The 23,195-nt window shown below is 40.9% G+C and overlaps 1 protein-coding gene across 1 annotated transcript in view; it reads right to left on the reverse strand.

The window, feature by feature from the left end:
• Positions 1-18,974, reverse strand: part of IRAG1 (inositol 1,4,5-triphosphate receptor associated 1) — a 95,502-nt gene extending 76,528 nt beyond the window's left edge. The window contains exons 1-6 of the mRNA XM_049781001.1: positions 18,780-18,974; positions 6,050-6,150; positions 4,704-4,774; positions 2,338-2,511; positions 817-894; positions 114-166 (exon numbers count right to left, since the gene is read on the reverse strand). Coding sequence (XP_049636958.1) covers positions 114-166; positions 817-894; positions 2,338-2,511; positions 4,704-4,774; positions 6,050-6,150; positions 18,780-18,974 — 672 coding nt within the window. The remainder of the gene's footprint in view (positions 1-113; positions 167-816; positions 895-2,337; positions 2,512-4,703; positions 4,775-6,049; positions 6,151-18,779) is intronic.
• Positions 18,975-23,195: the final 4,221 nt, after the last annotated feature.

Raw genomic sequence — 23,195 nt, forward strand, 5'->3', positions numbered from 1 at the left:
GGTTCTTCCCCACCAAACATCCCCCATTCCCATCAGATTATCAGGGTATCTTGGATTCTAGGAAGTAAGAGGGGAGACCTTTGACATAGAAGTCCCAAACAGGATTGTGTTACCTGTGGCTGTGCTCCAGGAAGTGGGGACTGTGAGCTGATACATGTGTCGAGACCTGAAATGGTCCAGACACTTGAGTGAGACCCAGCACCAAAGCCCCTTGACTATCCTTTAGTCAAAATCCACCCACTTCCCAGAACATCCTCTTTTAGCTCCTTTAGGCTCAGGTGCCAGCCATGCCACTCTCTATAAAATATATTTCATGCCAGGGTCTACTGGGAGCTATTATTTATCCTCATAGAAACCAGAGGAGAAAACAGAAGCAGAGGGAAATTAAGAGCACATGACCAGAAAAGGGAAGTCAGTACTGACACCATTGTGGAGGCTTTCTGACCTGAGCTCAATCTTTTCGCCAATTCTAACCAGGCTGATCTACCAGAAACCTTACCCCTATCACCTTGAGAGTATGGCCATGCACACAGCAAAATAAAGGATCACTCACACCCCCAAAAAAAGCAAAGAGTGGTTGAAGCAAAGGTCTTTTCAAAAACAGTGCTGAAGTGACTTCTATCCAAACATGCAGGCCCTAACTTTGCTTCTATCTTCACCCAGACTTCCTCTCAAGCCCAAGAGCTCATAATCCAAATACACAGTCTTAAAACTGGAAAACATGAATGCCTGGGGGGAAATATCTGGGTGAGCTTATCCTCAGACCACCCAAATAAAGAAACCAGGACAGGAAGTTTTTATGGGTATGGGCCTCACCAGGCAGTGTAGGGATGGTAAGTGAGTTGCTTCTAGAAGACTCAGGAGAAGCTCCAGGACTGAGGTTTGGGGAAACAGCTGTAAAGACAGACATAGACTAACCAGCTTACAAAAAGTCCTTTTTCAGGTATTCCTGATCCTGAAGATAAGATCAGGGACTGAGTGTGAGTAGTCATATGAAGCATCTCCCACAGCCCAATGCCTGTCTAGAACCAGACCAGAGGAGCAGTGGAGAGTCTTAGATCTCAGGAGGGTGAGAATAAAGAACATATTCTTTAGCTTGCCTGGTGTTATTTTTGTTTGTTTGTTCTTTGGGCCACACTTGGTGATGCTCAGGTGTTACACTTGGCTATGTGCTCAGAAATCGCTCCTGGTTTGGGGGACCATATGGGACGCTGGGGGATTGCATCGTGGTTCTGTCCTAGATTAGCACATGTAAAGCAAACTCCCTATTGCCTGTGCCACTGCTCCAGCCCCTAGCCTGCCAGTTTTGACTTCAAAGCACCTTTTAGAAAGAACACCTGGCATAGCTGGGTAGGTAACTTGCCAACACAGTTTTGACTCATCTTCTCTATTTCTCTCTTCTCTCTCTCTCTCTCTCTCTCTCTCTCTCTCTCTCTGTCTCTCTGTCTCTCTCTCCTCTCTCTCTCTCATATACATATAAACACACATCATCTCCTAAATACATCCATATGTATCTAATATTAACTCAAACTCTTTGCTCAGGAAAAAGAATGAATAAATTATAGGAGTCTACCCAGAGGCTTTTGAGGAGTAGAAAAAAAAACTTCTTTCAAAGACTCTTTTAAGGGCTGGAGAAAGAGTACAGACAAATAAAGTGTACTTGCCTTGCATATGGCCAGCCCACTTTAATCCCCAGCATGACATGTGATTTTTCTGAGCACTTCCAGGAATAATCTCATGTTGGATTGTATGGGATGATTTTACAATCCCAGGTATGCCCCCACCCAATTTTTTAGATTAAAAAATTGCATGAAGATGCCAAAGACCACATTCCCTTCTTCCCAGTACTTCAGACCCTTTCCATATCATAGTGAGAGCTCAGGGTGGGGCATTCAATGTTTGCCATTTGACTTTATGAAGAAAAGGTACAGAGAAGGTACAACTGATGCACCTTCTTTTCAAGCAGGATAACTGTGGAATCTCACAGACTTCTTTTCATTTAGAACTCGGGAGAAAGAAGATCAAGTTTAATTCATGACTGTCATATAAGCTGACATTCCTTGGACAAATGATCCTCACTGTTTCCACATGGAGAGTTTTCTGGGATGGCATTGGTTCTATAATGTAGAATCCTATCTGAAAGACTCAATCTTTCGAGATCTAGATCCTTAGGGGTAGGTGACTCAAAGGTCCTCCCTCATATACAGGGCTGCCACTTCCACAGAAGCCTCTTCCTCCCACCAACACTGAACCCCAGAGGGGCTCAATGTGTGCATGTACACACATACACACAAGCACACAATCACACACACAAACACAGACACATACAGACACTACCTGAAGGGGAGTCTCCAGGACTGCTTCGAGACTTCCTCCCACGCCGGGTCAAGAAGCGCTCACTGACTGACTTGGCTTCTTCCAGCAGTGCCAGGTTTTTCTTCTTGTCTTCCTCTGAGATGCTAATATCTGGCAGCTGGTCATTCACTAGGTCAATGATGTGGCCTGCAGGGTCTGCATAGGGAGATGAGCCCAGGGTGAGAGGGCCTGCTACTTCACCCCTCAGGCCTCAGATGCTGCCCAGAGCTGATTTGGCCAAAAGTGAACCCCAGACATGGAGACAGATATGGCTCCTTCAGTGAGCCTGGCTTGTCTGGATGATGGCCTATGTGTGGCATGCCAGCTGTCATAAAGGGTAACAAAACCACCTTGAAGTCCCACAAAGTAGGAAACTCTCTGTTTAGAGAAAGCCACCCAGAACCTCGCCAGTACAGTCTTTCTTCAGCCATTTGCTTCTCTTTCAGGCTAGCAAACTTAAAGGGTATGGTAGAAAGAGCAATTCAAATGTCATGGGCAAGAAATGTAATCCTCTGAATCCCTCCCTCTTCTTTTCTCCATTCACATAGTTTATACCCCTCCTTCTCCTTCTCCAAAATTATTCCTTCTCTGGAAGATTTTTTTTTTCTGCATGAAAGACACTATCTCCCACCCAGAGGTTCACAAACATGGGTCTTATTCCACTCTACTCCTAACTCAGTTGCTCCACATTCAACTAATTAACCAAAATTCTACCATTTTCTTCATAGATGTCTTTGAACCTGTGTCTCATTTCCCTTCTTGTACATTAGTGCTTACCAGCCCAATTACACTGGCTACTTTAAGAACCTCACTTAACATCTTCCCCCCTATACCATCCTTTATTGCTTACCAGAATGACCTTTCTTTTTTTTTTTTTTTTTAACTTTTGGGTCATACCAGGCCATCCTCAAGGGTTATTTTTGGCTTTGCAGTCAGGGATCATTCCTGGTGGTGCTCGGGGACCACATGAGATGTCAAAGATTGAATTCAGGTTTGCCTCATGCAAGGTAAATGCCCTACCTGCTGTACTATTACCCAGGCCCCCCAAATGACTTTCTAAGAACCCTATTCTTAGAGAGAGGATTCTCAAAGTTTTAAGTGTATGTCAGTCAACGCCAGAGCTTTTTCTGTTTGTTGTTTTGTTTTTGTTTTTTGGGTTTTTAGGGCCACATCCAGTGACACTCAGGGGTTACTCCTGGGTAAGCACTCAGAAATCGCTCCAGGCTTGGGGGACCATAAGGGATGCCGGGGGATCGAACCTCGGTCCGTCCTAGGCTAGCGCCGGCAAGGCAGAAGCTTTAGCACTTGCACTGCCATTCTGGCCCCAATGCCAGAGCTTTTATTTCTGCTGGCCTCACCTTTTCTCCTGAGACCTCTCTATCCAGTCATTTAGTGGTAAAAGACTCCTATATCCATAACTTCCATTCCCTCTTCTAGTTGTTGCCTTCCAGATTGCATCAGGGTAAACCCTCTAAGTCTAAGTTACATTAGTTAGGAAGGAGTTATCCTAACCTGAAGTGCCAGGTGTATGATAAATATGCTAATCAATAAGTTTAATTCTTCCTGGCCATAGTTTTTGTGTCTGGTGGCCATGGAAGACAAATGAGAGACAATAATGAAATCTCTCCACTAATAGGACATAAACCTAATTTCAGGAAACTGTTGCTCCCTCAGGCACAGATCAAATAGTCTCTCCTGGAATACCTCTTCAATTTCTCCCTTTCCTAAGAAGTGATACTCTTCTCCCCTCAATTTCTCTTACAATTCTGTGAAGGCCCATGTTGTGTCCTCATTAGATCTGCCACTCCCCAGTCCCTTCAAAGACTATGAGCTACTACATGAAGGCAGTATATGTGTTATACCTGTTCTGTTTAAAACTGGTCCTGAGAGACCATTTGGGGGATTCTGGGTTAATGGGTACAGTAGGCCATGTAGTATGCCTGAATGTGGACCTTTCTAAAGGGAGCAGATGAGTTCAGTATCCAAATCTTAGAACTGAGTCTCTCTTCCTCTCTTTCTCTCTCTCCCATTCTCTCTACCCCCTCTGTCTCTTTCTCTCTTTCTCTTTGCCTCTGTCTCTCTCTGTCTTTGTATCTCTCTCTCTGACTTCCTCTTCTTCTTGTTCATAGCTTGGTCTTATCTTTTTATCAAAAGAAAAAGATATTAGATATTCTCCTTCTGGGCTCAGACAGAGAGAGGCCGACTGATTTGATTCGTTGGGCTTATGGGTTGCTTAAGGAGCAAGAGCAGAGATGAAGCTGAGTCTACCCAGACCTCAGACTTCTTTCTCAAACACTCCTCAACTGAACCCCATTTCTAGTCACAGAAATAAGACAGATTGACCTTACCCACAGAAGTGAGGGAAGCAGTGGAAACTTTCAAGTGTCGGTGAGAAAGCCTCCTGTGGGGACTGGGTGTTCTGAAAGAACAGATCCTCTTGTTAAGAAGTTTCAACCAACATAAAACATTGGAGAGTAGTAATAATGGCCAAAGACAATAGATCTGAAGAACAATAGAGTTGAGTTTACCAATTCTGTGGTAAGGGTAGAGTGAGGTAGATATAGGATTGAGGTAGGGGGACATTCTGGTAGATGGGTAATTAATGTTGGAATGTGTATTCCACTATAATATGAAACTCTATTATTAACAGTATTATAAATCAAAGTGTCTGAAATAAAAAAATTTTAATTGAAAACCATTTTGTTTACAGCTTAGAATTAGGCAAACATGTATCTCTACATTCTTTCAAAGGCATCTGAGAGAACTGTCTTTACAAGCTATCTGAACTTGAAAACTTGCTAGGAATACACATTCTTTGGTTACATCCCAGACAACTGGGTCAGAAACTAGGGGTGTATCCCAGCCATTTGTATTCCCCAGATTTTTCTGGTGAACAATAATGAGATGTAACTGAACCACTATTTATAACACATCAAGTCAACCTCTAATTTGTAGAAAACTAAAAATGCAAACAATTATTGTCTGATGAAGAAAGATGCAGATGATTTGTATCCTGGGAGTAAAGAAAATAATATGTAAAATATTACTATATTTTCATATCTAATTTAGAAACTTAATCATAGCATTTTTTTCTCAACCAATTCAATATGTATGTATTTTTTTATTGCTCCTTTGAACCAGTTTTGTGACCCAGATGTGCCCCTCTTCAATAAGTTAATGGTATCCTAGATGTATGCTTATATTTGTAATTCTCTTTTTAGCATTTTGGAAGTTGTAGACAATTTGAGAATTATAAATAATGAGAATCTAGTCAATTTTATTCCAATTAGATCATTGCAAAGTCTAGAACTCATTGTAAAACTCAGTGTGGCAGCATTTGACCCTATGTCTCCCAAGAAATCATCCTCTACTCAGGACCCTTTGTGACTAGGTGAAGAATCCAATCATTAAAGACCCAAATATTTATATATTTGACAATATATAAATTGATACTATAGGAAGCTTTCCTGCTATGCTGTGTACATTTATCAAAGAGTGCAAAGAGCCCAATTCAGGAAAGAAAAAGAAATTTGGGATGGGATTCTAAGTTCTTTCTCCTATTATGGGAAATTACATGATAGAATTTCTTCTATTTGGGATCAATAAAAATAAATAAGATTTATTTAAAATACAGTTGTCCACGTCCCTTGTTCTAGAAAAGGTTACAGGACAAAGATTATCATGTGGGATGTACCTATTAACCAGGTTTCTGTCAGTTTCTCCTTCTCGTGAACTGGCATCCCCAGAGAGGATGATGGTGGGTGGGCTGCAAGATATTCCTAGAGGGGGAGAATCCTGGTGGTTGAGAACAAAAAGACAAAATGAGTTAGGTTTGGAGTAGTAAAAGTCTCCTAAAGCTAGAGTTGAAACAACTGACCTAGAATCACCACACCTAGAGCCAATGTGAAGGGAACACAAGAAATTTGTTCCAGCAATTTCTTTTTCATTCTCTTAGGTTAGCCCAGTCCTCTTTTCATACACTAAGATTAGTTCTTAATTAGCAATCAATGTAGGTGAGATTTCATTAACAATCTAAGAAAATAAGACTGTGAAGTCCCCAAACTGTGATAGGGTTAGGGGTTGTGAAGAATGGAGATTGCGAGAAAAGGCAGAAACACTCATAAATTCATGCTCAAGGACAATCTAACACTGGCATTTCAGTAAAATAGAACTCAAGTTAATTTTTGTTACTTTTTCAAGTAGTACATCTAAATTCATACACATTTATGGCATTAGAACTAGAACAAATTTCCTTAGAAACCCAGCCCTGACAGTTTTGAGTATTTGGATCACACGAATCAAACGAATTAAAACAAATCAACTACTACAGTCAAAGTAAAAGAGCTACTATATCTAGATTGGGAAGTTGAAATTGCTAATACTCATACACAGCTGATTTCTTCAGAAATTCTCTCCTGTGTAGCATCATGTAGCATCTATGAGATTCTGGATTTTTTACCCTTCCTAAAAAACCAAGAGCTGGAGCAGTCTTGGTATCCATCTCGCGAGATTGGCTCTTGGCTGGAATCTCTTATGGGGCCCTGCTCCATCACATGCTCTACATCTACCAGCTGCCAGTTATCATGACTCTGTCCTAGATTTCTGGAGCATAGAAGGCTGGTGCTAAAAACTTCTTCACCCTTGTCTCCTTTTTATAAACTACATTATTATAGGATAGTTGACATATTAAAACTATATATATGTAAAGCATACAACTTGATACATCAGTGAAACACCAAAAACCATCACTTTTTATGCTGTAATTTCATTATTTTTAAAATTGTTATTTTATTTTACCACCTTATTCTACTTTATCTTCTTATCAAATTTTGTTATCTTCTTGTCATCATTGTTATTACTGTGATAAGAGCAATGAAAAGATCTAGCTTCTAAGCAAATTGTTAAGTAAATAATAGATTAGTCCTTAGCTGTAGGCTCTATGTTACACAATAGGAATTATTCTTCTTGTTGAACTCCCACACCATTTACTGGATGCCTGTTAGTAAGGGAATGCCAACCAAAACACAGGTTGTATCTACAAAAGTGGAAGAAGCCTTCCCTGCTACTTGTATTGACACATGGAAAGTATGAACTCTGAGCTCTAAAAGTTACCATACTTCCATCATGTTCAGAAAATTTTAAGGATTTTTTGTTTGTTTGAGGGCCATTCACAGAAGTGCTCAGGGTTTCCTCCTGACTGTCACATTTGGTATGCATAGGGGACAATTTGGAGTGCCAGGCATTAAACCTGGATAAGCAGATTTAGGGCAAATACACTGCCCGTTATACTATTGCTCCAGGCCATGTTTAGAGATTTTTTTCCTTGCATAGATCTTCTGGTAAAGAGGGAGAAATGCACTTTGATTAAAATATTATGTGTCATGTGGTTCTGGCCATCCCTTGGGGTGCGGGTTTTACAAAGGCACAGCTAGCATCAGTACAGATGAGGAAGGGAAAAAATTAATTTCTGCATCTCATGTTATGGGAAAACATGGTACATGGTAATAATGGGGAACTAGACATTCTTTTTCTAGAGGTTATATGTCCAGTCTTCCAAGTAAAATAGTGTTCACTCAATTTATTAACACATTCTTCATTTTCCAAAGAAATTTGAAACAGCCAATAATAAATCAAAAAATTAAAATATGAGACTATAAATGTGGTCAAACAATTTGACAAACATAAATATATCTAGCAGATGAAGAACACTGCATCCTGCTTCCAGTCATCCATTATGGATGATTCTGAGGTTATCTGACCCCAAAACCTAATGAAGCTGTTGTCCATGTGCTCAGGGAAACAAGAAGAATTACTTTAAATAATGCATTGTTCAGGAGCCAAAAGTATGGTTCAACAGTAGAGCACATGCCTTGCATGTGTGGGGTTATGGGTTTGGTCCCCAGCATGACATACACAAAAAAGCAGAAGTGAACCTCCAATGATGAACAGAATTTGACCCAGGCTGATTTTTCAATGATACCCCAAAATTATATAAAGCTACTGAGATGTCATTTCATAAAAATTTTCATTATACAGTAATAAATCAAGTAGACCTCCAAAATATAAAGATTTTTATCCTTTTACTCTTACCTCTCAAGGAATGAAAGAGAAACAAACCTTAAAGCTCTATGCTGATCTTTCTCACCAACCTAACTGCTTCTCTTCCCTCTTCAAATCACTCTTCCAATTATTTACTATGCAATGTTCTTGCCTTCCATGCAGCTGACCTGGGTTTGATCCATAGTATCTCAGATGGTCAACTGTACACTTCCAGGAGTGATCCCTGAGCTCAGAACCAGGTCCTGAACACCATCAAGTATGACCCCACAACCAAAATTAAACAAAACAAACAAACAAATAACAAAAGCAGTTATTTACTATGCAGATTATCTTAGCCCTTCTTTTTATGACTTTACCACCAGAATTTTTCAAGTTTTCCATTTCTTGGAGTTTGAGAGGGTCAGTCTACAAACATTTAAGACATCAATCTTGCTTTGTTCTGTTCATTCATCCAGCAAACATTTATTTGACCATCAAGAGAAAGGATCTGAGAAAACAAATATGGACCAGGCAGGACTCTCATTTCCCTGCTAGCACAGTGGGCTGAGAAACAGGGCAGAAGAACCTCCCTCCACAGCTCAGGCAGTGCTCAGAAACTACTTGGTGCCCTCAGAGTTAACACTATGAGGTAAATGGCCAGGTAAATGACAACCAGTTATTCAACGTTTTTTCCTTATTCTTCCAAGATGCACCTTTCTTCACAAGACCTTTCCTTTAGGGAGCTCTCAAGACAGCAGAGGCCAAACATCCAGAGGAAAGATAACAAAAGCACCCCCTCTCCCTTCCAAGGGCCAGCCTCCCCAGAAAGGGCAGCCAAACACTGAGGGGGCTGGGCCATCTCCCAGTGAACCCACCCTATAATAAGCCTGCAGGTCACATTTTGTTCTCCTTAAATAAACCTTATAGAAACATTTAAATGTTTATTTCACTCATAAATTCCCAGGAATGCACCAGTTTCCTAACTGACCAAGTGCAGGGATAAATATAGGCCAGTGTCATGGACGGGAATATGATCTTCCTTTCCCCAACATCATATGACCAGGCTTGGACTAGTAAGCTCCCAATCAGGATAGGAGTGGGACATCAGCTGCTGTTCTTCGATGCTGGCACGCAGTCTGGGAAAGAAGGACCTGAAGTGGCCTGAACCTGAATGTCACCTGGGGAACCTGGGAAAGTTATTAAACTTATCTGAGTTCCATGTTCTCAAACATACAACAAACCCCCTTTCCAGGCTTGTTTTCAAGATTAGACTAGGTAAAGCAACAAAAAAGATTAGGATGGATAGGGGGTGAGCACATGCCGGCTGTCTTTGTGGAGCAAGGGCCCTGGCCACTAAGAGAATAAAATGCTATTCTAATAGAATAAAGGAGATCTAAGGATTTTCAAGGCATGGTTAATCAAGCCATAAGTCCTAAGAGAACTGGAAAAAGTAGGAGCACCTCTGAGGTCAACTGGACATGGGGTTCTCTCTGCCAAGCACTGGCAACCACTTTCTCACTCCCAGAGGGCTCTGTCGTGTCCACCTTGTGGCTTCCCAGAGCCTATCATCCTGTGGTAGATCTTTTGTCCTGCCTGAACCACTCTATTATTAGAGGTTAGGGGTTAAATAAGCACAGAAGTCTCCTGCTGTGTTTATTACAGATTTTACTATCAAATTCACAAATGTTGAGTATGGAGGTGTACACATGTCTATTCTTATTTTTGCATAGTGTGCCATCCACTGATCCATCACTCTACTCCCCTATTTATCCATCCATCATTTATTTAGCTATATATTGGTTGACTTATTCAATTTCTTATATATTTATCCATTCATCTAACCATTCATCCAGCCAGTCACCCACCTATCTATCTAGCATCTCCCCTATCCATTTATCCAACCACCCTATATTCCCACCATAAATGAGGGTTGAAGATACACACATGAAAGAAATAGTATTGACTTTAGAGGCCAGAGTGATAGCATAGTGGGTAAGATGTTTGCCTTGCATGTGGTCAACCCTGTTTCAATCCCCAGCATCCTATATTGTCCCCTGTGCCTATCAAGAGTAATTTCTGAGTGCTGCCAGGCAAAGAAGGAAGGAAGGAAGGAAGGAAGGAAGGAAGGAAGGAAGGAAGGAAGGAAGGAAGGAAGGAAGGAAGGAAGGAAGGAAGGAAGGAAGGAAGACAAAAGAAAAAAGAAAGAAGAAAAAATGAAGTAAATTAGTAGTCCTGACTTTAAATGCCATTTGAAAGGGAGTTTATAGATGCAAAAACTAAAATTTCAGTGTTTGCGATAAGAACTCTGAATAGATTATGCAGGTATTCCTGATTATCTATAATCATCTCTGCTTTGTCTTGGGTTCTGCTATAGCTACAATTTCATGGCTTGTCTTTCACAATTGAAGACACTATCTGAGATAGTGCTTGACCTTTTCCAAATTTCTTTTACACAAAGAAAAAGGCATTAAGCACCTAACCTCCATATCTAGGGACTTTCTAGGATTGACTTTACTGCTAGTGGGGTCAAGAAAAGAGGCAAATCTATGAGAAATATGGAGGTGGGGCCAGAAAGATAGTACGACAGGTAAAGCATTTGCCTTGCACCCAGTCAACCTGGGTTCAAGTTCTAGCCGCCTATATGGTCCCCTGAAAAGAGAATGATTCCTTAGTGTATAGCCAGAAGTTACCCATGAGCACCACTGTGTGTGGCCAAAACAAAACAAAGCAAAATAACAAATAAATAAACACAACATGAGTAACAACTAATATAGAAACTTGATTCAATCATGAAATAACAGCATGACCTTTACAATTGCACAACCTCACAGAGACTAAGTTTTATCTTCTATAAAACAAAGATAATGAAAACAACCCAAATTTTCAATGACAGACAATAGAAAAAGAATTAACAATGGCATACTATGCAGCATAGTAAATCTTACTGTCAAACTCAGTATTCCCAGGGTTAGCACATAACAAAGATTTCCAATTCTAGATCAGAGATAGGGAAAAACACCAAGAACAGAATAAAGGAAATTGTTATTTGATTTTAGATCCACCAAATAGAGACTTCTCTGAAAGTGGGGCCTTTGTAAATAAGTTCCAGTAAACATCTTTTAGTGAATTCAATAAACATTAAATGAATAAATATAAATGAATCTCACATGTATTATATGTCTACTACATTTAAGTGGATAGTTATACCTTTCTTGTGTAGTCAAACACTGTAGTAAAATGAAGTATAAAGAAAATTATTTTCTTAACCATTTTCATAACTTTTGGACATCAAGCATGAGAATCCAGAACTTTCTCCTTTCTTGATACATGACTTTGGACAATTATTTTAATATCTCTAAGTCTTAGTTTTCTAAACTAAAATGGTTATGGTCATTGCTAACTTGAACATCATGAGGATTAGCTGAGATATTAAGTTTAAAGAGAGTTTAGCCTAGAATTCATTAGAAGACTGTATTAGTTTAATTTGTTATGATATTTTTATATCTTAACTGAAAAATATTCAGTTCAGTTAGGTTATTTTTATATCCTAACTGAAAATTTTTATAACTAAAAACATTCAGTTCTAATTCTTGTTTTGAGGTCACACCCAGCAGTGCTCAAGGCTTTCTCCTGATTCTGTTCTCAGGGATCATGTCCGTGTTCAAGGGACAATATGGGGTGCCAGGGATCAAACCCAGATTGGCCACATGCAAAGCAAATGCCTTACCTGCTGTGCACTAGTCCCAATACCTAACAGCTCTGAACATCTATTTTTCTAGGGATCATGAACTCCATGGTCACCTAATGCCGGAGGTGCAATTGCAGTGATTATTGGAAAAGCTTTGTGTAAACTATTTTGTGATGTAATATTAGGTTTTGAGCACTGTGAATTAATTAATACTTTGCTTAGCACTTTATATTTTTTCTGGTCGTACAGGCATCCTTGGTTCAAAATCTAGGATCTACCACTTTGATGTGTCATCTAGTACACCTGATTTATCTTTTCTATACTACTATCTTTATTTGTAAATGGAATAACTACAGTATCTACTCTTCAGGGCTATCATTAAAATGAACTGCAATAATACATAATAACAATGCTAGCACAGTACTGGGAGGATACCTTAAAGGTTAGCAACTGTTAAAAGTTATGACTTTAATGAGGAAATCAAAGGGAAAGAGTAACTAATGTAGCCTGAACCAACTTAGCCTGGGAATTTCAGATCTTTCTACACAGTCGCATGGCTCACACCTTGTATTCCTCTAAAATGAAAGCATTTCTGATATCCAATGGACACCTCACTTGCTTAAGGATCCCTTCTTTGTGATTGCTCTTTTCTTCAATTAAAACTGTGAAGCTAGCTTACCTCTAGGCCCTTATCAGTCAGTGGTAAGACAAAATTAGAATTGACCAGTCAGTGGTAAGCCAAGACAAGTCTCATGTTTCACTAGCACCAACACAAAGAAAATTCCAGATTTATTAGAGCAGAGTTACCTTGCCTCTGCTTTTTGGCCCAAAGAGAAGGAAACTAAGTGGCTTCAAGCAAAGAGGCCCTGTGTGCTCTATGCAGATTCCACTCTCTAACCTTACCCTCAGTTCAGTGACAGTGTGAGTGCAAGCAGGATCCCTTTGGTTGTTTGAGTGCTACCCTGGTCCAGTGCTTCTCAAATAGTGTGGTGTGCCCCCCAGGGGGGGTGCGAGGCTCTGTAAAGGGGGGGGGGCACATTTGACCTCAGCAAACACTGTCATAACAAGCTAAGCCCCATGTTTATGTCTCTGTATGTCTCTGGATCTGAGAGTTGCTGTGTCCTGTTTCAAACCCCACTTTGAAAAGCTATGCATTGCAAAATGTGCTCATTGTAGCCATTAATCCAGACATCACCTCTGATTTAAAAAATCAGCTCAAATTATTTTATATATATGTTTGTTTTACAGGTTAAAGTTTTTTTTAATAAAAATACTATTTACAGTCGCGTGGGGGGGCATGAAAAATGTTTTCTTCCTGGGGGGCATAACAAAAAATAATTGAGAAGCACTGCCCTGGTCTTAGATCAATAAGCTGCTGCATATTCACATGAGGCAAGGATTTCTAAGAGGATCCATGAGTGCAAGACAGTAGAAATTTTTAGGAAATGCAGAGTCAGGCTATGTGGAGCTTGAACCAGGAACAGCAGAGTAGTCTGTGTTTCTAGGTAAGGTTTTAACATGTAATGTGCATTATGTTGGGTGGGGAAAAAATAAAACAAGAAGAGGAGGCCCAGAAGGTGACCAGGGCAGCATATTTAGCATGTTGTGAAATTTGATGCTTTAATACTTGCCCCTCTGCTTTCTGCATAAGAGAGGACAGAAGGCAGAATGTGGTTGGGCCCACAAGTTATGGTGCTGGAGCGTTTTCATGGATGTGAATCTGCAGGTCCCCCCTCTCAGAAAGGTTGCTTTGGGGGCATAAAGCTGCTTCCCTTGACTGATCACCGCTGCTCTGACTCATAGAAGGCCCCATGCAAATCTTCACTGCTTAACATTGGAGAGAAACTAAGACCAGATTGCTTAGGTTCCAACTGTGGGATTGCTACTTATGATCTGTGGAGAAAGAAACTAAACATTTCTATATCTCATTTTCCTCAGCTCTGAAATAGAATGATGCCATTTACTAGATTATTAGAGTGGAATGATTAAAAGTCAATGCAGAAATAATTAAAAGATAACACAGTAGACCAGTACCTAGTAGTGGTTCTCTGGATTTGTGGCTTTGAAAAGTAGAAATGGGTCTGGGGGTGTGAGGGAAGAGGAGGATGCTAGAGTAGAAGCTGGGAAGTATATGAGGTTTATTGGCTCACATGGACTTGTCCTTGGAGACTTACAAAAGATTTGAGCGATGTTAGAGTTGTCTGTGTAGAAAATAGAGTCAATAAACTTAGGTCTATTTCACTAAAATAAAAATATGCTTGACACCCTTAGAGTAGCCAAAGGTACTTCTGAGGAGGCTGTGTCCTGGTGATCAACTTCCCAATATGGAGGCAGGTCACCAGGAAACTCTTGCTCTACTGGTGACAGTATCTCTGTGGTTAGTGCAGTGCCCCATGGAAGAGACAGACTATCCAGAGATGGAATTGTAGATGATGGATCTCTGACAACATTCACTAAAGCCAAGATTGGAGAGAAAGAGATTCTGGAATGAACTAACTGTATTGTGAGGATCAGATGTGAGGGAACAAGTGAGAGAGAATCAGGGAGGAGTCATCTTCCAGACTGATAAAAAGACAGATGAGACTAATCATGGCATGGGATTTTCTGTAAAGTGGGGGAGGGGGGGCCTGAGTAGAGCCATTTCTACAGAGGCCAAGACCTACCACTCTGACTCAGTGGTTTCACTTTGGTAGAGGAGTCTGAATTTCAACAAGTTCCCATGGGACTGAAGGCTCATGCTCTGCAGAAATTTGCCTGCATGGTAAGAGGGTTTTCAATGTGATCTGGGATCCTTTTTATACTCTGATAGTCTGCCATCCTGTTTAGAATCCAAAGGTTCCAGACTTATGTCTTGACAACTTTCATTTCTTCAGAACCCTTTTTTCTACAAGCTTATATTCTGAGTCCCTTTCTGTTTAAGGATCAACTCAGAAAATAAACTTAGAGGCCAGAGAAATATCACAGGGGGTAAATCACTTTCTTGCATTAAAGCAACCTTTGTTTACTCTCTGGGATCACATATGATCCCCTGAGCACTAGCACTGTCAGCAATAGCTTCTCTGTACCCCCAAGAACCAACCCTCCCTCCAAATAAAACACGCTTCATTCACAGCCTTCCAAAGTGTATTGTCTGAAAGGTTCATTTCTTTGTGTGTTCTGATTATAACTTCTGATCTTAGTGTGTGCAGTGAACATAAGGCTGTGTATGAATGTGCATAAAAGAAACCCAGACTGGGAGCCTTAAATTCTTGTGTTCCTGTGCAAACTGGTCTCCACTGGTACTTGTGTTTAAGATGGGAAATGGGACCCAAAGAACTGGACCCAGGGGAGCTGTAAACTCAGAAGGATATTGTGTTCTCTGCCTAATTCACAGAGCAGGGATTCACACGGTACTCAGAATCCTTGCTAAATCCTCCTGGACCAGGTCTCTCCCTTGGTTTTCTGGCTTCCGTTGCTTGCAGAGACCAAGGCTTGACTCTGGAGGCCCCAATCCAGCTCAAAATGTTTTACTGTCCCCTGAGAGAAAGACTGCTTGGGAAGCCCAACATGGGCTGTCTAGTGGGTGTGACAGAAAGAAAGGCTCTTTATTATGATGCCCCTAGGGGATTCCAGAGAACTCTGGAGGCCCAAAGCCTAGCAGGAAGGGCAAAGAAGAACAGAATACTGAGTATTATAGTATTTTACTGAACAAAAGAATACCAAATTTAGGGCCAGAGAGGAGTATAGGGTTAAGGTGTTTGTGTTGCATTAAGCTGACACTGATTCTATCCCAAAATCCCTGCCAGGAGTGGTTTCTGAGCATAGATCTGGGAATAGGTCCTGAACACAACTGGGTGTGGCTCAAAATTCAAACATATGCCCCCCCTACACACACACACACACACACACACAACCTGAATTTGATTTGGCTTTCAGTGCTCCACTCCACGACCCCTTAGGCCATAAATAATGAGCCAAGTCTAGGAGGCAGCCATAGAATTACCCCCCAAAAAACAGAGACACAAAAAAGATAACAGCTTCACACAAGACCTCTTGACCAGGGAGTCAAGATGTAATTTGAAGTCAGTTAAGTCTGACTTCTGAGAGCTTATTCTTAAATCTTACACAAGAGAGCGCTTAAGTGGCAAAGCACATGCCTAGAATACCAAACACCTGAGTTCAATACCGATATCTGTGTCTCTAGGACTCCAACTCAGCTACATTTATTTTTAATGGGCCTTTATATCTGCACTTTTATAATTTCAGCAGTCATTTGTGCCCTAACAGTCTCTTTACTGCCTTGACTTTCCACCAGCACAGATGAAGAAAGAATCATGACATTAGAGAAAATCAGAGATTTTAAGGCCCAGATAGATGGCTCAAAGGACTTCAGAGTATGCCTGTCACATACGGAGCTTCAGATCTGATCTCCAATCCCCCTCAGCCTCCTGAACACCATGGAGTAGGGTGGGGAGGTTAGTCCTGGTGGCCCCAGAACTGCTAGAAAAGGACTACTCAAAAAAATAATTGACTTGAAGGCACTCTAGCTGAATGTGAAGTGTAAAAGGACAAGGATACTATGCAAGGTGCCCTGGCTTGGCTGTGGGATGCTAAAGGTACAGAACTCAGGACTATGACCTGGTGGAGACTGAGCAGCCACATCTGAATCCAATGGTATAATCATCTCCTCCTTTATCCCATCATTCAGTAGAGTTGTTGGCTAAATGTTTTAGTCCACTATTGGTTGTACTTTGAAAGTTGTGTCCCAAACTAGATGAGGAGAAGCAGCCAAAGAGCACTGTTTGGAAGGGGTCACTTTCCCTCACAGATGTCATTCACAGAGTTGCATAGAAGCAAGAGGAGCCTCTGCAACTAACTTAAAGCAGCTCTGGACATGACTCTGGATGTTCCTGAGAGAGGTGCTCCATGGCCTTGAGCTGACTGCCTGCGTGTGGCCAGACACAGGGGACCTTAGCCTCCTATCATTGTGAAATCCCCAAGGCTGTCCCCAAGTCCCTAAGGCTGCCAAGTTCTGCGATATCTTAATCCCGTGAACTTGGAATATTGAGCTCCAAGAGGGCATTCTTTCCTAAGTATTATCTAAGTTCCCAGAGATATGATGTGTAAGAAAACAAATGTAATCCTAACATGAAAACATTCACTAGGAATCTACCCACTTACCAAGGGAGTGCTCACTTGAACATTCTTTCCTCACTTAACAAGTGTCTGTCCATTCAGACTAAGGTCAGTTTGGGTGACTGTCAGCTACAACAAGATGTGGCAAGTTCACAGCAAGTTCACTGACAGTTCACAAAGCCAAGGAACACAGTATTGAAAATTTTCATGCATGAAGTCTTGGACCATTGAAAAGCAAAGAACTGATGAACACACAAATGAAGAAAAAAATGAGGGTGAAGTAATAACTTGAATGCAGACAGTTGAAAGAGGTCTTAAGAAAAATAAATTAAACCCTTAAATACTAAACACAAAGCATCTCTTTTGTTGTTGTCAGGGTTGGGGGCTCAAGTGTCATCAGGACAATTCCCCAAGTGTGCTGGAAGTGAATCAAACTCAGGATCTCACAATGCACAGCATGTTGTTGTTCTACCACTGAAGTCAAATATCTGGCTCCAAATAGAATCTTTAGTAAATAGAAATATAACTAGATTTTATGTAGTAGAAATATTTTGATAGAGGTGCTATGCATAGAAAAGTGTGAGGAGCATGAGAACAGATCATTGAATTTAGTTCCTCAACTATGTATGTATATTCCAAGGGAGCCACAAATAGCAATCACATGATTGTGGGGTTACTACATGAGCCTTGGGAGTTAACTGACTGGATGTGATTGGGAAGAAGGGAGGCACAGATGAAAATTGCATAATTGTGGGGCTACTACATGAATTTGGGGGTATCAATTGGTTTGGATGGAAATTGGAAAGGAAGGAAAGAAAGTTGGAAGGAAGCCTAGTCAGGAAAAGGTTGAGAAATACAGCTTTTGTTGGTACAAAAGACAGATATAACCACCCAAATAAACATGCTTGATATTTTTCTCCAAATTTAGCATTAAAATCTATATTTCATAATATTTGTTATCAAAATAACTTTTTATAATTTCATTTGTACCATAAAATCCAAGTGAGACCCTTTCAGATAATTATCATTTCCATCTTCAGAATATGATCCCACTGAAAACCTTCCCCCCTCATCACTATGAGATCTTTTTTTTTTTTTTTTTTTGGTTTTTGGGCCACACCCGTTTGATGCTCAGGGGTTACTCCTGGCTATGTGCTCAGAAATCGCCCCTGGCTTGGGGGGACCATATGGGACGCCGGGGGTCGAACCGCGGTCCTTCCTTGGCTAGCGCTTGCAAGGCAGACACCTTACCTCCAGCGCCACCTACCCGGCCCCTCACTATGAGATCTTGATCTTCATTTTAAGTGGGTTCTCTTTAAGTGACCTTTGGTGCTCATGACCCTGTCAGTATGCAACTTCTGGAGACTTCCTTGAGGAAGGTTCTGGCAATGAGTGGAGTTGAACCTTTCAGGACCACTCTGTCAAGCAGCTCTAGAGAGTCCACTCTTAGTGTATGTGGAACTTTAGGCACTTCAAACATCCCTTAGGTACTATGCTTCTGTGTGGAAACCATACACTGCCCCAATCTCAGCTGGGCTCTTGTCTTGGTTCTGCCAGTCTAGACACAGGCAGGGAGGTGGGCACTTACTTGGCTCTGGGCTGTCTGGGACTCTCCGGGGGGCTCTTCTTCCTCAGGAATGTGGGGCATGGCAGCCTCCTGGCTGGAGTGGCCACGTGTGCCCGGAACCTCCTCTGTGTCAGCCTCAAAGATGTTCCAAGAGGCCTGGGCTCCGCAGGCTGAGGAAATGCCAAAAGGACAAGTCAAACCCACTCCCATCCCTGACCCAAACTGGGTTCCATTGCCAGGAATTCCATTGCCTGGAATGGTTCCATTCCAGGAGCCACAAAAAGAGGCTGCTTGAGTTTGCATCAACTCCAGAGGTTGGAAAAGGTTAGGAGAGGGCATTTGGGATTGCATTTCCTCCTGCTCTCTGGCTATGTTTACAAAGTCAGAGGCGGCCTTAGACATTTTGCATCTAATTTGGTCCTTACAGTAAACACAACTCTCCCAGAAAGGGGAAAAAGACTTTAAATGCCTTCAAGTACTGACTAACAGAGAACATGCCATTGGGAACCATGTGCATTTGTTGATCATTTATTGAGTTCTTACTAGGAGCACCACCACCATCACTTAATTTCTCAGATGACTGCAGCAGCTGTAGGGCATTAATAGTTACACTTTATAGGTAAAATAGCTGTTTTTAAGAATGACAGCCATTTGCCCTAATCACACAAAAGTAGCAGTCAAAATCCAGATTGCCCTGATTTTAAGAGCAGGCCCCTTTCAACTCTAGCATACAGCCCTCATTGGCCATGTAGGATGGGGGAAGAATGGTTCTTCACCGCTGGCTCTCTTCACAGCTGGCATTTATTCCTAGCTATTCTTACATTCTTCTTACCTAAGTAGGAGCCCTTCTACTTGATAATAGTCTCCTCATGCCTGCCAACACAATAATCATGTGACATCTCATGTGTCTTGTGCAATGCCCACTCTAGCAACTTAGGCTGCTGCCCCAGAAGCCACCCTTCATCATGGTGTAACCACCTTAGGATCTGGGTGGGATTGACCCCCATCCACTTAACCTATCCATTTTGTCACACTGATCAATTCAAGGATCATCAATCCACCTGATCTATGCAATGGTCATCTTTTAGGATGCAGTACTTTTTCTCACTTCACTCTAAGTGGTAGTAGATGCAGGTGCAATACCTAGCACTTCAGACACCATTTTTCTTTCACAAGTAAGGCCAGACTAAGACACAGAGTCAGATATAAAATTGACACACACCCTGAGGATGAAGATTCAAGAGAAAGGCGAAAACATGGAGCTTTGAACCAAGTTCATCTTCAGCATGAACTGTTTCTAAAGTAACCTGTGACATTAACACTGATGTCTTTCAGAGTTTATGTCATCTCAGGTATGGTTTTATGTTCCATAAAAGTTTAAGCCAGTTCAGATACGGTTTTATGTTTTCTTGCCAGCCACAAGTCCTTGTGATATAGGACTATGAGCTCTCCCAATAGATCTGAGCAAATGGATCTAGCTTTTCCACTTACCTCTTAGAAAAGGAGACTCACAATGTCTCCTGTCATGATGCTAGATTGTTTACCCACTAACTGGTCCCACAACAAATACACACACAGTTCAAAGCATTCTTACTTGGGAACAAGGTCAGATCTGACATCCGCTACAGTTTCAACAGACATCCCTCTCCAACATACACCTCTGACTGACTCTCTGGGGCAAGCAAAGGATCTCATAGATAGTGGATACCTAGAAGTTCTCTTTTAAAAAATTAATTTAAAGAGCTAGAGAACCTTAGGGTCAGGGATGGAGTTGGAGGTTGAGGTAGAGAGAGAGAAATGGAAATAAAAGAGAAAAATAAAATAGAAGGAAGGAAGGAAGGGGAGGGAAGGGATGGAAAAAGGTGGGGAGAGAGAGAAGGAGGGAGAAAGAATTAGAGAACTTTATCCCCAGAATTGGCTATTATAGCCACCATCTCGACTTTTTCATTTTCTTCAGTGGAAAATTAACCCCGTTCAACACTGAAATAGCTGAGGTTTATACCTGCTGGTAAATTCAAGAAATCTCATCTTAAGTAAGTTATTAATAAATTATGTTGTTCAATCATTCAATGCACTAACTTTCTACCTGCTCCCACATGACCTGTGCTCAGTGCCATTCACATGAGGATGAAGATGAGGGCTTCAACAGCAATGAGTCCAGAATGAGAAGCTTTTAGAAGATGATAATACCAGGGGCAAATACTTTGAAAGTAAGAAATTACAGAATCTCAAAAATGGTCTAAAAAACATGGAAATTAGAACATGTGAATCAACTTTGAGTGAAACTTGACATTAAAAGTGGTGTTTAAACTGATCCATGTACATTGATAACCTATTCATTCTCTCAAATGAATTGCAAGAGATTAGGGAGATAAGATGAAAAGGAAGGGGACAAGATCAACAGCACAGGATATTTTCTTTGCACATGGTTGACCCGGGTTTGATCCTCAGCATCTCATATGGTCCCCTGAGCCTGCCAGGAGTAATTTCTGAATTACTGAGTTCAGAACCAGGAGTAACCTCTGAGCACCACTGAGTGCAGCCCAAGAAAGAAAAATGATGGATTTTATTTAAATAAAAGGGATGAAAAGGAAGAAGCCCTACTGGACAAACAGATGAAACAAGAGCTATGAGGCCATGGATTGTTATGCCAGTGCTTTTTATTTTTTATTTTGATTATAGTGGCTTACATATCTTTCACATTAGTATTTTAGGTACATATTAACATTGAATCAGGGGAATACCCACCACCAAATTTGTCCTCCCTCCTTCCCCGTTCCCTTTCTGCAACCCATATCCCCCACCATCACCCCCCAGGCTGCTAGAGTAGGTGGTCCCCTCTTTGTCTAGCTTACTATCAGTGATCATACATCTGTTTGGTCCTGGTGCCCTCCCTTGTTTCTCCCTCTATTTGAGAGGCTAACCTAGATAAATAGAGTTATGTGGTTTTGTTTGAGGGAAAGAAAGGCAATAAAATGGGGTAAATATTAAGCAAAAAAATTTTTTTAAATGAATAAATAAATAATTTAAAAAAAATATGCTGAAAATGGGCGGAGTCCTTCTAATGGCTATCAGCCTCAGTTTGAGAGAGGACATGAAAAAGGTAATTGAAACACCATAACAATACAAAAATAAGTATCCAGTGATCCCTACAGCAATAAAGAGAAGCACCACACAATAGTCTCAGTTCTGAATTCAAATCATGCCGGAGTGCAAAAAGAAGAAAAAGATAAGATAAAATAATATAAAATAAAAAAGGAGACATCCACTTCAATATCTATACCAAAATAAAGATGTCAAAAAACAATCAATAAATAAATATATATGTGGAATAATGATTATTTTGTGCTTTCCCCGCCCCCCTTTTTTTTCTTTTCCCCCCTGCATAGGCACAATAATTATTGGGGATATTATAGAGAGAATTGCCTTGGCCTAAGAGATACAGGGTTTCTCCATCCCTGAAGTATACTGTCATGGGATTAACTATAGACTCCTTGCATGATCATTCACTCCCCCTCAGTGCTTTTGTGGTGTATGGAAGACTTCTGCTTCGTCATGGATGGGAGATCTTGGTGACTGTGCAGCTCAAGGAATGGAGCTTATGATGAAGTATGCCAGTGCTTCTTATGTGAATAAATTGAGTTTAGGTGTGCTCAAAAGAAAGCTCTGTGATTAATTTCTATCACCCTCATTTGAACTTCAGCCACAGGAATATCAATGGTGTTGGGCAAAATTTATTTTTAACATGGGTTAAGCAAAGTCAGCACACACAAACCCAAAATATATCAAAACATTGATAGTATCAAGAAATATGTGATGGGGCCAGAGAGATAGCATGGAGGTAAGGTGTTTGCCTTGCATGCAGAAGGTTGGTGGTTCAAATCCCAGCATTTCATATGGTCCTAAAGCCTGCCAGGAGTGATTTCTGAGCACAGAGCCAGGGGTAACCCCTAAGCACTGCCGGGTGTGACCCAAAAACCAAAACCAAAAAAAGAAAAGAGAGAGAGAGAGAGAGAGAGAAAGAAAGAGAAAGAGAGAGAGAGAAGAAATATGTGGTATTTGTGCAGGTCTAGGCCATCTTATTGTATAATTTCTAAAACATGGGAAATGAGAGTAACACTTGTCCTTTATGTCTAGTCTTACATGAATATATTGTGCTCTGAACTCTAAGAAAGAAACTATCAGAAATACCAGTGTTAAAATGCTTGGCTTGCCCACAATAGACAAAAGTTTTGATCCCTGGTACTACATATGGTTCCCTGAGTCCAACCAGGAATGGTCACTGAGCACAAAGCCAAAATCCAGCAGGATGTGGTCTAAAAACCAAAACAATCTTAAAAGAACGGAAAGATTCAAACCAAGGAAAGCTTTTTCAGAAAAAAAAAAGAGAATTGAAGATTTTTAATTTAGAGAAGACAAAGTAAAGGGGAG

Source organism: Suncus etruscus, chromosome 9 (assembly GCF_024139225.1).
Source record: "Suncus etruscus isolate mSunEtr1 chromosome 9, mSunEtr1.pri.cur, whole genome shotgun sequence".
Taxonomy (NCBI): domain Eukaryota; kingdom Metazoa; phylum Chordata; class Mammalia; order Eulipotyphla; family Soricidae; genus Suncus; species Suncus etruscus.